The sequence below is a fragment of the Porites lutea genome, chromosome 4 (assembly GCF_958299795.1).
Source record: "Porites lutea chromosome 4, jaPorLute2.1, whole genome shotgun sequence".
Classification (NCBI taxonomy): domain Eukaryota; kingdom Metazoa; phylum Cnidaria; class Anthozoa; order Scleractinia; family Poritidae; genus Porites; species Porites lutea.
Window position 1 is genome coordinate 35403548 of NC_133204.1, and position 14100 is coordinate 35417647.

A 14100-nucleotide genomic window follows, 5' to 3' on the forward strand; every position below is an offset into this window, starting at 1 on the left:
ACTGCATGCATCAACTCTTCGGCGAGAATGATGAGTAGCACATAAAAAACGTACACCAGATCTTCTACAAGTTTGACGAATGTTTTGGAAATTTCCTAAAACCCATGCCGAAAAGTGAATGCGATTTTTGTAGTTAAGTTTCATACATTCAAACGCTATTCCCCTACATGATTTATTTCATATATTCTAATTCAAGCCAAAACGTGGCACTGTGCAGCTTAAAGTGGACTATTTTGATTTGTTCGTGACCTTCAAGGAATACACGATATACATCCATCTCCTGCTTAAGTCCAAGCAATTCTTGAAGTTTTTGAGGCAGAAAGCAAATTCGAGTTGCAATATTTTCTTGGTTTAGTAAACTTTAACCACTAATTCCTTCGAACATGTCGACGTTGGTTAGTCCGCTAACAACTTATTAACAAAGGACACTTGAGGGTACTATAGCAGGGAGTGCCATACTTCATTTCAAACTCTGAAAGACACTCGTTTCATCAAGTGTGCTAGCACCCCATTACCCCAAGCTCTAGGTTAGCCGCTTTATCAGTAATTTCATACATTACCTCTGACGGGACAACTGATGGCATGATGGATCTTAAAATGAACAGGTTTGTGAAAACGGCGTGACACAATACATAGCAATTGAACGCTCTCGGTTATGAGCTCTTTCTCGGGCCCAATTAAGTAGGCTAAATCCAGCACGTCAAAATTCTTTGCCAACACCTGTCTTAGCCTGTCCGCACACGAAATCAAACTCTGGTTAACTCCGTCAGAGTTTAGTTATCGTCTGCACGTAGGCTACACCTGTCTAAGCAATGTTTTAAGAGTTGTTAAAAAGTGTTCTCGTAAGACATACCGGATGACACTGAACCAGCCAACTGGACAACGGCAAGGAGCCTTACAATAGGGTATACGCGACGTTTCTTCACTTCCCTATAAAACAACAGGTGAAAAATGCATAATTATCAAGACGATTATGTAAAAGTTAGGCTTAGCTCAATGCTACCGAAAAGCAAAAGTATTATTAAATTCCTTAGTGGTCACTCACAGTAAAGCGAGCAAATTACGCGAACGCGGGTAAAAATCGCCACCCGCGTGGAAGGTGACACGCGGAAGGAAAAGAGGAAATGAGGGGTTAGAGATGTGAATGGTACATTTCAAAGGCGATATGACATTAACACCTCCAAATTAGTCAAATCAGTCCGTGGTAATGTTTAAAAAGTTAAGCCTAGTCTGTAGTCCCCTAGATTCTCGCTTCCTTCCGCGTGTCGTGCGGGTTGAGTCTTTCACGGGCGCTCGTAATCTCGTACCTTGACACGCACTTAGGAAAGCAATAAAGATCCACAAGATGGTCTTATAAGCTAATCGTTACTTAGGCTTTACTATTGAACACTGAACACACACGTATTGAAACCTTTAAAAGTTTCAGTTAACAAGTTAAGACTTAATAAAATCAAAGTTTGATTTATCTTACATGTCATCTACGGTTCTTTGTTCCAATATCTCTGTTCCTGTCAAGTCTGCTAAAATAGCGGGAAGACAGCTGAGAACGCTTTATATAGAAACAACTGAAAAGCAATTTTCAGCCATTGAGGAAACGGTTCCTTTATAAAGTCCGGTTAGGACTTTCACTGAATTCCACCTTTAACGGCGGTACTGAAATATCTCTTGTTTTTGCAGCATGGTACAAATTCGTTATAATCAAATTGAACAGTAAAATGTTCGCTGATGAAGAGAGCTGGTAAACATATGCAGTTACTCAAGATAACGAGTTGAATAAAAACACTCCTTTCATCATACCTACTCAATTTGGTATACCAGTGTACCTCTTTGACTAAATTCGTCAACATAACCTTGAGGAAAAACACCACACAGAAGCTTCGAGCATTGGAAAGACTTGTTTACCACGCTTCATCGATAGAGCTTATACTTAATTTGACGATGCAAATTGAGTAAGTGTCTAATGAGATGGTAAGAAGGAAACAGAACTGAGACAGTGCTAAAACATATGATCAAAGGACCTTCTGGGCCATTTGCCGTACGTTTTTTTCAGTTATTCGTCGTCTTTCGGATAACCGAGTGTCCCGAGTAATACCGTCCCGTTGAGAAAGAGAGATACTCTGCATGCATTCCAAATAGTCCTGTCCAAGCTATCACAGAAAACTAAAGAGGGTCGCGTATCGTATTTTGTGTTTTCCAATCTTCCATGTTTGCCCCCCACAAATGTTGGGTAACTTTTTGTTTTCAAATGCTCCAGGAAGGACTGCATTTTCCCAAGAGCATTTGGAAAACAACAACTAATGCAAACGTTTTGGGGGAGAACAGAGTGTATTATAGGGATTTGAAAATAGTCAACTAATAGAAACTGGTAAATGAGTGGTTCCAATCGTCAATTTTTTGGTTTAATTTTCTACGTCCTTTCGTTCGAGTTCTGAACATAGAAAAGACTGCTTCCATTTTCCAGTTACTTAAATTTTAATACAACTATTCGAGTTATCCCGTAACCCTTTTGTTTTTAAATTGCCGAAGGGTGCCGAATTGTTTTTTTTTTTCAAAAGCTTATTTCAGCAACAACATCTTCAGCCCCGTACTATTTTTATTGTTGCTGTGCCGGTCTTTTTTTTCTTGTTCATTGTTTAAACATAAATTATATCTCCAAGTACACAAGGAAATAATTAAAATGGCTGTGAGCCACGAAACTCGGAAAAAAATCGTTGTATTTTCCTGTAAATCTTGATAATTCGCACGATCTTTTGAGATCATGACAAACTAGTCGTTCTGTTGTATTATGCGAAATAATTTTTTCACGTCATATATCACGTTTCATCTTTTACATGTTACAGATCATGCCTGTTTAATAGATGGAGATTTGTATAAAATCAACACGTATGAATCGAATACATACATGTGACTTATATCAGAATCACTGAAAATTTAGTCTTAGTTTTTAACGATACAGTAGTGAAATTCTTCTTTATATCATGAAAACTTTAGCCTGAGTATCGGACGTTTCTGGGGAAAAGGGGAAAGATGGAAGCGAAAAAGGGAGAGAGCTGAAGGAGAGAAACGCCTGACACAGATGCTTTTACTGGAGCCTTCCCCCGGGGGGGGCACTTGGGTATTTTTTGGGTGGGTATGTGCCGCCCGGGACTCCAAATTGGCACCCCGTTCTAAAAAAAATTTCCCCTAAAACTGATACCCCGTTCTAGAATTCGCCCTAAAACTGATACCCCGTTCTAGAAAGGGGCCAATTTTTTATACTCCGTTCTAGGGTGCAAAGAGTACAACAGTTTGCTTGTTAACGCATTGAATCGTATTTTTAAAAGCAATCTGTCCTTGAATAATTTCAAATGGCTGCTTACAAAACTGGAGCTTTCGTGCGTTCGAAATATTATACCCCGTTCTAGAAAACGCCTCTGAAATGGGTAACCCGTTCTAAATCAGGAGCTTCAAAATCACGACCCCGTTGGGCGGCACATACCCGTATAGGTAATGTATGAGAGTACCCCCCCCCCGGGAGCCTTCCACCCCTACACAGCATGATTCGATATCACTTCCGGTCATTGGGTTGTCAGCCTCACGTGTCAAAAAGCTCGCCTGAAATAAATCTCACCTTACGGTCTGGCCGAGCTGTGTTGCTACGATTTCGCTTTTTCTGAAACCTCCAATGAGGAGTTTTCGAATACTTGTAAAGGAAAACCTGCCGTTTTTGAGGAATTATAACATGTTTTAGGAATTGTGCTAGTGTAAGATCGCCAACGCTCTGTTTGTAAATAAACGTGCGCCCGGGGGCGGGGGGGGTGGAAGGGCACTTGGGTATTTTTTGGGTGGATATGTGACGCCCGGGACTCCAAATTGGCACCCGGTTCTAAAAAAAATTTCCCCTAAAATTGATACCCCGTTCTAGAAATGGGCAAATTTTTTATACCCGATCTAGAATTCGCCCTAAAACTGATACCCCGTTCCAGAAATGGGCCAATTTTTCAAACTCCGTTCTAGAAAGTTTGTAAATTGAAATAGACCTGTTTTTTTTTAAAAGATATTTCTTTATTTGTGCGACTTATATATCAAATAAATGCTTCTTCATAATCAGCAACAATTTTAAGCAGAAGATAAAGCCTTGATCCACAATTTTTTATGCCCCGTTCTAGAAAACGCCTCTGAAATGGATACCCCGTTCTAAATCTGGAGCTTCAAAATCACGACCCCGTTGGGCGGCACATACCCGTATAGGTAATGTATGGGAGTGCCCCGCCCCGGACGTGCGCCCGGAAAATTGTAAATTGCTTTTGTTTACAGTGTTCATTAATTAGCAGGTTCCTGAGAGTCTGGCAACTAAAAATCTGGGGTAGATCAGGCCGGGAATCGTCCGAGGGAAAGTGAAATATGATGACGCCTGCTTGAGCTTAAGAGGAAGCGAACGAATTCCAATCACGTACGCTATCGTAACCGGCACGAGCAAAGTCAATCTAAAGCCTTGGTGCTGTCGACTATTCTCAATACATGGCTACCTCGCTCTAATGTTATTTACAGTAAGAATACCCTTTTAACGGCAGGATGTCGTAAATCAGAACTTAGATATCTGAAGCACTGATTTTGTCTTCTTTGTCCCGGTCTATAGTTTCGGCAGAAGCTGGTATATGAGGCTTTCGCATACTCCAAGAACATCTTTCCTTTTAACTACGAGGCTTTGAAAGACCATTTTTGCTCGGGTTTTATTTTTATTCCAGGAAAGAACCTGAGAGCGCCCTCTAGAGCCTTTTTGAATTCCTCTCTGCGTCTCTGTCCATAAAAGTACCACATGAAATCAAAACCACTGGAAAAAATAACAGATTCCCATTTTTGGATATTTTAGGGTATTTAAATAATACCCACAAAAATCCCAAATTTGGAAGAGTGAGACAAGTCCCAATCAGGGAACTTGGTACGAAATTCCCTGGTTAGGACTTGTCAGTCACTTTGCCAAATTTGGGATTTTTATGGGTATTCTTTAAATACCCTAAAATATCCAAAACTGGGAATCCGTTATTTTTTCCTGTGAACATCTATGAAAAACTTCAATGGCTTCTCCTTTCCAATCGCTCTGCTCGTATTTACTTGCTGTCGGTGACATCAGGGGTTATTGTGTGTTATTCAATCACTGCCACATCCAGATTTTGGATGTGTCACACGCAACGCTCCTCCCCACTAGTGGGGAAGAGCGTTGCGTGACGACCCTAAAAACGGCTGTGTAGCAGACTACACGATTTGCTGAATGGTTTTGTGTCAGGCCTTCCTTTCTTTTCTCCCCCTCCCCCCTCCCCAATCTAAAATCTCCTCTCCCCTAGCCCCTTAGGAAGGCGTGATGCTTAGGCTATGAAAACTTCGGTTGATAAGTCCCGAAATTAGTCATGATGTCATGACGATATGTCGTCATTAACAAATGCATTGTTTCTTCGCCTCCATATATTGGTTCCCTTGGGAGTTTACCGATGGACACACGCGCTCAGAGTGGGGGAGGGGGGGTGGGGAAACGTCCCTGTTTAGCTAACTCGGTATGTGCCGCTCTGCAAGGTTGAAGTTTATGGGATCTTCAACCTTAAAAAAGGTATTCGATTTCACCATTTAGCGTGTTAAACAGGGTTGCAATTTTAATGCATTTTTCCTTAAACAGGGTCAGAATCGAAGGGTTTCGGAAGCACAGCCCCAACTAAACTTCCTTTAAAACTACCCTCCCCCCCCCCCCATGAAAAGTTTCTTCCCTGGGAATAATGTGGCCTTTCAGAGAGACTTCTCTTCTCTAAAGCATATTTGTTAAGAAGTTTGGTGTGTCACCTGCCCGGGTGCTATTCGGCCCCCTGGCTTACTCAATTCGTAGAAACCAGGTTCTTTTGATCGGACCACCTGCCAGGGTCTTAAAGCTTCGGATCAACTGAGGTTTCTAACTGACCACCTACCCCTCCCTTAAGTCAACAATAACAATTATTTTTCAATTAGGGCAAAATTGTGACTTAGGGGACGGGAAAGCGTCAGTTACCCAAAAACTTCATTTGTTCCGAAATCTGGTAGGAACGTGCTGCCGCATTAACACGTTGGCTCTGTCTCCCTTAACCTTCTTTGATTTGTTCAATCCCCAAAGAAAGTTATTATTTTGAATCTTTCGCATTTGTGATTAACACAAAGCTTACAAGAATCATTCCACTCGGACGTTATTGGCTTTCTTTAAAATGAACCAAGATGGCTCTTATAATTTTCCGGCTGCGAGTTTTCTTTATTAACTGAAGCATGCTACTCCGTCTGTCATCTAAGTAAGTTAATTTACGTTTATTTAAAAGATCTAAGCTTTTTAAAGTACAACAGAACATAAGTAAACGCGATAATCGAATGGAATGATCCCCTGTTAACACTTAACTGGATCATCAATGTCTGCTCCTCACCAATCTTCACCACCCGAGTTTTTGCTTTTCCTGCAAACGTTTTGAGACTTAATTCGCCAAGGCTTTTAAAGTACATGTAGAAGAGCTGCGATGGAGGTTTCATACACGCGTTCAGCTCCTCCAGCTTGAGTACGTTCCATCAAATTGATCCTTTGACGTTGGCGCTGACTTCCACATTTATTTTGGAAACTAGGGACTTGAAGGCTCGGTTCAAACTATAATGGATAGCTTTTGCGTTGACACGAAAATCATACGGGATAGGGCTTCTGTTTACACACGAGAACGGTTGTGGCGGCGCGATTTCTGTGACGGAGTGAAGCTGCGCCGCGCCGCGCCTAGCCGATCTCAGAAGTGAAGCGTCACGTAACAGATTTGTTTTGTGCCATTCTTTGGTGCCTATTCGACCCGTCGCGGAAGTAAATAAGTAGAAGCGAAAACTGGAGCCCAGTGAGACGGAAGTGAGGCTGGAATTAAGTGCACCAAACCCCCTCGGCCAACAGCGGCCGCGCGATGTTTCGATGTGTGTAGACGGCTTGTGCCGCCTCCCCCCCGGACCGTTGCTAGTCATACCATACCCGATAGCCTTTCGTGACACTACGAAAAGCTACCGTAAAATTCCGAAAATAAGCCCCTCCAAATATAAGCCCCCTAAAATGGTAACGCTAAAAACTCTCCGTTAAATCGCCCCTCCAAATATAAGCCCCCCGGGGGCTTCTACTTTGGAAAATTGCCCTTAAATACAAAGTAAAACAAAGCTAAAACGGTACATTTACTTCCAACTATAACGCTAGCCCAATCGATTTTGAAACGCAAATTTCCCTCCGTAGATAAGCCCGTCTGAATAAAAGCTCCTCCTAATATGCGCCCCTCAAAAAGGGCCTTTGAAAAATACGAGCCCCGGGGCTTATTTTCGGAATTTTACGGTATCCGGTATAGTGTTAACATAGACGAAGATTCAAAGACGTGACGGCAACGAGAACGTCGCTTAAAAAATAGATTAGCTTTCTTTCAGTCTTTATCGCAATTATTCTTACCCACTCACTTTGTCAAATGTAGGCGAACCCTCCTGAAGTTGAATTCCAAGGAACCACATCCAAGTTAAGAAAGAGAAATAAAATTTCGTCCTTGCTTGTTTACATCCTCCATAAAACGCGAAATTAGGCAGTTTCACGTCGTAGTCGTGCAAAAAAGGCAAAGAAATGCAGAAAAAAGTGTGATGCACGTGCGACGTTGTTGTTTTTCTTATTAAACCTATAATTTTTTTGACGCTCTCGTTGCCGTCACGTCGTTGGATCTTAAAGTCTTTTGTCAAGAGAGCGCGAACAGCAACTTCACTAAAACCAAGTGATTAATGAAGGGCTCATGGAATTTGAATAGTCCAATTTAGTCCTCCGGGATTCTCACCAGGTATTTTCTACCAGTTCTCCATAATATGCTGTAATTGTCTTGAGCTTCTTATTGACGAAATTCTGTTCAATCTCCATTTTACCACCCGGACCAGCGAGAGACGACAATTGCTCAACATCCACATTGCGAGGCATGAAATAAGCAATATTGTTGGTGATAGTCTTGGTCTCTTCAAAAACACGAACGCCATCTAACGTAATCATAGTTTTGACATCAAAGACTTCTGCGTTTGTGTAATTTGGTCCGCCCCACGGTGGACTGAGAAATACAACATCGGCCTTCAGATGCGGTATCAACTTCATATAGTCACCAACAATGAACTCAATTCTGTCTGCAACTCCGTAGACAGTTGCATTATGTCGCGCAAGAGCAATCTTTAAAGGATCGATGTCAATTGCAATGACACGCTCGCAAGTGAAGGCAAACTGAATCGCATTCCCACCAACACCACAGAAAGCGTCAATCAGCAGGTCACAACGGCATCGTTCTGCAATGTGCTCTGCTATACGCTCAGGGGTCACAGAGAACCAACCTTCTTTGTCCATTTTGATACCGTCATCAAATCGCGAGAACAAGCGGTACCTCTGCGCCCAGTATTTAGCAATGTCAGGGTCTTGCTCTAAATTTGTAATCACTTGTGGCACATTGTCAGTTTCCTGTTGAAATTGTAACGATAAAAGATCATCTGGTGCCTGGAACGCCGTCTTGAGATGCTTCGGTACCTCATTTCCTTCAGCTACTGAGAATGTCTGATCACATTTTGATTTTCTATCTTTCGGACTTTCAGAATGCGAGTTGTTTCCTTTCTCTCTGAGAAACGTTTTCACGTTATCAAGCATGGAGGTCTCTTTTTTCTCCTCGACGAAGGCACCGTCCTGATCAGAAATGCTTACCAAATTTTCTCCATCAAACGAAGAGCATCTTTCACTTGGCTGTTCTTCGTCGCTATCTTCAAATCTAAGATGCACTCCCTTGGATCTGGGAACTTCGAGTGTCTGGTGCATATTGAGAAACTTGTTTTTGGACTCCAGGTTTGACTGGAACGAGGCTTTCCCTGCACAGACCCTGGGCAGGTCGTTATGTGATAATCCGCGTGATACTTTAAATCCCATTAACTCGTACGCCTTTTCAAGGGAGAGAGTGTTCTGTTCCTCTACATCTAACTCATGGGCTCGTTTTAAACTGTGGTATCTCTCCTCTGGAGGGGGTTCATCTCCCTCGCCGGCAATACCCTTTTCGTTGGCAGTTTGATGTGCTTGCTGCATACCACTTAATTTTAATGTAAACGTTTTAGTTTTGTTGCTCGTTCTTGTCTTGTTCTTTTTTGACTGCTTTTCTCCTGATCCACAAGAAACAAAACCTTTTTGTGCAAGACAGGCCGTGTTTAAACCTTGCGCTTCATCTGTAGTATCAGAATGCCCATCAAAGCTATAGCCCTGGCTGCGCCAGTACTTATACTCCTCATAGTAATACCAGTACACTTCCCAGTACGTTTGTTCCCACAGAGCTCTCACTTGATCTGCTGTCAGATCAGACAGAGAACCTGACGATGATTCGTGTTTCACTGCAGCATGTTCTTGAGAAACGCACACACATATATCCTGGAGATTCTCTTCTTGGGCGTCCCTGGACTGTGAAGATTCAGATTTTGGATGGTCCACTGAAAGGCAATTATTAAACGAAACTATAGCTGGCAGTCCTTGTCTGGTCTGGCTACCAGGACTTGTGTCATGAAGGTTTTCCAACACGCATTCTTCAGAGGGTGGTACACTCTCTTTTGCTTCCGTACCGTTTACTCCTTTGGCCTGAAGGTCACCAACATTGACGACAGTAGATTTATCGTTTTTAAAGGAGAAATCTGACTCCTCTGAAAGGCTGCTTAAGTTCGATCTTGCACTGGTGATTTCTTCTGATTGGCTATCGTCATTTTCAATGGCTGAAGCCTTCAGAATACTCTCATTCCCGTCGTCGTTACAGACTGTCTCTGTTCCCACCTGTTTGTAAACACTCGACAGCTCTGGGTAGAGGTTTATCCAGCTCCCCCAAACCAACGAGAAGCCGTATATTTTCCAGTAGTCTTGCCAGCCTTGAACACCTTCGTCTTCAGCAGTTTCTGAGCACAAACCATCTGGTAGTGGAGTGTTGTCATGGATTGTTTTTGTTTGGCCGCATTGCCCATTTCCTTGTTTACCTTGTTCAATGACGGATGTGCAATTCTCATTGAAACTCCTACATTCTACACGCTCCGTCTCACTGATACAGCTTGAATAAAAACTAGGAACACCAGCACTGTTTTCGTGTGTGCTTTCCACACAGATCACTCCGACTTTTTCCCCACTTTCTGATTGCAATTTGAAGTGTTCCTCTACCTGACTAGATTCACTGCCCTCTTTGGGATCACAAGTGTTATATACCCCATGTTCATGTACTCTGTGTGAAATGGCATACCCCGCCACTTGGTGTTCGCTGACCTTTTCATGTGAAACGCTCGAAGTATAGGCGCCCACGTTCTTTAAAGTACATGCTTGTGAGTCGGAGGTGGGGGTTTTATGTGAAGACTGTTCATGAGAGGTTTCGTTGTGGCTACCTTCGTTGTTTGTGCTGCAAGATGCCAAGGAGATTTTTTCCTCTCTGCAATCTCCGGTTTCATCAAAGCTGGTGGTTTTATCGTCGCCTCCCCCTGACAAGGCGTTGGCCAAATGTGATGCCGTAACAGTTATAATACCGTCACTCTCACAAGGCAGGTTTTGCTTTTCATGTTGATTCTCAAGTGTCTCGGGCGTTGTATCCTTAGCATTAGTTGGTTGCACGTATTTTGACTTTACTTTCCCTTTCTTCTTCTTTTTCTTTACATTCTTCTTTTCTCTTAGTACCTTCTCGCTTGGCTCTTGTGAGAAAAACTGAAAGAGCACAATAACAATTAGAATAAATAAAAGGGATTTGTGACAACTGACACAATGTTGAGACATGAAAGTAGTGATACTACTGGGTGATTTCTTCTGTATGAACCATTTTATGCATATGTTGTTGTTCAATTTTATCCTTGGTTTAAGTTTTATTTCCCATTGTTTTAAACTCATGATCATACCTTATTATAGGAAATTAACGCTCCATGAAATTAAGGTATTGGAAATTAACGCGACTTAAATTAACGCGAATTTAATGGAAAACGACTTTCGAATAAAGAAAATTAACGCGAAAGAGGAGGTAGAATTTCATAATAAAGGAAATTAACGCGATTAAGACACAGTTGGTGGCCGAAATCAAAGGAGAAGATATTGACATCACTTCTGACAGCAACAACGAACATGAACTCGAAATATTGTAAACCTTCGCCTTAGCTTTTGTGAAAGATGAAAAATAAACGGTAAATGGAGCGTTAATTTCCTATAATAAGGTATATTACCATACCCCAAAACAAAGGGAAATAAAATTTAAACCAAAGATAAAATTGAACCAAAACATACAAACGCCACAAAGTTAGTACTCCTTTCACTTCTTGCTGGGAGAAGAAAGCACATGCAAATTTCCTGTGGAAGAGGTTTCATTTGAATGGTTACACAATTGCTCTACAGATTCAAGTGTCTTACGGCTATAAAACTGTAGAAGTGAAAGATTAAATGGGTTTCAGCAGTACACACCTCATCATCAGAATCCAAGTCACGAGGGGAATTAAAGAAGCAAGTTGGTAAGCCCATTCTCTGCATCAGATGTAACTCCTGTAAAGTTGTCACGTCAGGGTCTTCCATTTCATGTACATACGGCGCCTTTGAAAGTGCTCTTACTTGACTAGGTGTTAGACTGACACGTAGCCTTTCCTTCTCTTCAACCTTAAAACATAATGAATGGAAATGTAAGATTTAAAGGTTCTAATTTGCCCAGCACCAAGATAAAGCAAAAACGTAATATGAATTACGCCCCTCTACTATTGAGCCTTTGTTTACACTATAACAGACAGCTTTAACTACATCTTGAAAATCACACCAGACAAGGCTTTCATTTACACATAAAACGCTAGGTTCAGCATGTTTTTTTGTTGCCTAAGCCCTACTGGGAAGGAACACGTACAGTTCTGTGAACAGTACGATTCTTACCATTTATGATTTAGAAACTTTATAAGGTGTAATGTGAACAGGCAAACAGATTGTTCTGGAGGGAAATAACCTGACCTTTCCTGTTTTTTTCAGCACGCTTTAAGTATTATAATAGTACTACTGCCAGACACAGTCTTTGGCTTTCCCTCTAAACCAATTCTGTGATGCAGTAATGTGAAAAACCTTGGGTCATTTCACGCTGTTTTGTGCAGTAGGCATTGACACTATGCTGTGAATTAATTTCTGCCAAAAAACTGAACTGGTATGTATGTATGTATGTATGTATGTATGTATGTAAATCTTTATTTAAACACGGAAAATCATCAGTTAAGCTTAAGTTAAAAACTAAAACTAATTACAACTGCTTTACATGATTGCCGTGTGGGAATCCGATACATCAGCTACCTTCTTGATATTTCGCTTAAAATGCTCAACGGATGCAGCGTTTTTTAAGTTTTTGGGCAAGTTATTCCATAACATGGCCCCGCTGTAAGAGAAGCTTCGTTTCAAATAATTGGTGTTTGGTTTGGACAGAGTCAGCCTTCCCTCAGAGTTTCTTAAGTTGTAAGCAGAGTGACGCTGAGAGAAAAGACTTTGTAGATATTTTGGAGCAAGGTCATGTATGGTTTTATACATCATTAAGGCTTTTTGTTTCTTTCGTCGAAGAGATAGCCTCTCCCAGCTGAGGGTGGAGAGAAGGTGGTTTGAGCTCGCATCAAAGGGTGATTTAGTAATAACTCTGGCTGCACGATTCTGTAATTTTTGGAGCTTATCACTCAAGTAACCACTCAAACAGTCCCAGACGGGGCTGCAGTAATCAAAATGAGGCATAATTAAAGCGTTATAAATTTGAATTGCAGTTTCTTTGGATATATAGGGCCGCACACGTTTTAGGGCGCCTATAGCTGAAGAGACTTTCTTGCAAATCTCTTCAACGTGTTTACCCCAAGATAGTTGAGCATCTACGGTAAGACCCAAGGATTTGGTATGATCGACTCTCTTGATAATTTGGTCATCAATTTTGATTTCTACATCGTCACATTGGGCAGATAGTCTTTGTATTGATCCAATAATCATTAGCTCTGTTTTAGCAACATTTAGACTGAGCTTGTTAGCTTTCAGCCAACAGCTAAGGTTATTTAATTCAGGGGTTAGAGCTAGCTTAAGCTCTGTTAACGTCTTAGCAGATAACGTAAGGTTGGTGTCATCGGCAAACATTCTTGGTACGGCGCCCCGCAGGGAGTTGGGAAGATCATTAATGTAAATTAAAAATAGCAAAGGACCCAATATGCCACCCTGCGGCACGCCGCAACTGAGGGTACGAGCAGATGATAGTTTGCCACTGACATTACATCTTTGGGTTCGGCCACTTAAGTACGACGAGAACCATTTTATAGCTGCCTGATCGACACCCAAGTATGACATCTTACGCAAGATGATCTCATGATCAATGGTGTCGAATGCCTTAGTAAGGTCAATAAAGACAACGCCATTTAGAAGGCCATTGTCGATGTTTACTGACCAAGCATCTGTTGCCTCAAGCAAAGCCGTGAGCGTACTATGTAGAGAACGGAACCCTGATTGGCAACCTAGTAGCAATTTATTATCATCTAGATAATGGAAAAGTTGATTATAAACAATTCTTTCAAAAACTTTCGAAATTATAGGGATTACAGATATTGGCCTGTAGTTGTTAGGGTCCGATTTAATGCCGTGGAGTCACTTTGGCTGTTTTCCAATCGTTTGGATATATCCCAGTGAGAATAGACTTTGAGAATATTGAGGTAAGAGAGGGTGCGACGATATTAGCAGCCATTTTCAACAATTTACTCGGAATCATATCAAGACCGGTGGATTTCTTTTCATCAATTTTCGACAAAACGTTAGAAACAATATCAACACTCGGAATTTGCAGAGAAAACGAATGATCAGTGGGCTTTAAATAAGACTCAGGATTAACATCGACAACAGGAATATCTTGTGCTAATACTTGCGCAACGTTTGTAAAGTGATCGTTAATAGTTTCCGCAATGTCCAAAGGGTTACTTACTATTTTATCATCTACCTTGATCTCCAAAATATTCGTTGACTTACCACTGTTACGTGAAATTAGCTCGTTGATAACATTCCATGTTTTGCGCAAATTACCTTTGTTGGCTTCCAGGTTGTCAGAAACATAGAGTTCT

General features: G+C 41.4%; 1 protein-coding gene across 1 annotated transcript; it reads right to left on the reverse strand.

Moving 5' to 3' along the window:
• Positions 1 to 5909: 5909 nt before the first annotated feature.
• On the reverse strand, positions 5910 to 11650 carry LOC140933414 (uncharacterized). Its single transcript, XM_073382963.1, has 2 exons — positions 11462 to 11650; positions 5910 to 10720 (listed from the first exon to the last, which is right to left on the reverse strand). The coding sequence occupies exons 1-2, from the start codon at positions 11567 to 11569 to the stop codon at positions 7814 to 7816; spliced, it is 3015 nt and encodes a 1004-aa protein (XP_073239064.1). The 5' UTR covers positions 11570 to 11650; the 3' UTR covers positions 5910 to 7813.
• Positions 11651 to 14100: the final 2450 nt, after the last annotated feature.

Bases quoted from the DNA above. Each gene is read 5' to 3' on its own strand.
- LOC140933414 (XM_073382963.1), bottom strand. From the start codon at position 11,569: ATGGAAGACCCTGACGTGACAACTTTACAGGAGTTACATCTGATGCAG. The intron at 10,721-11,461 runs GTGTGTACTGCT...GTGCTCTTTCAG, and splicing joins ACTTGGATTCTGATGATGAG to TTTTTCTCACAAGAGCCAAG.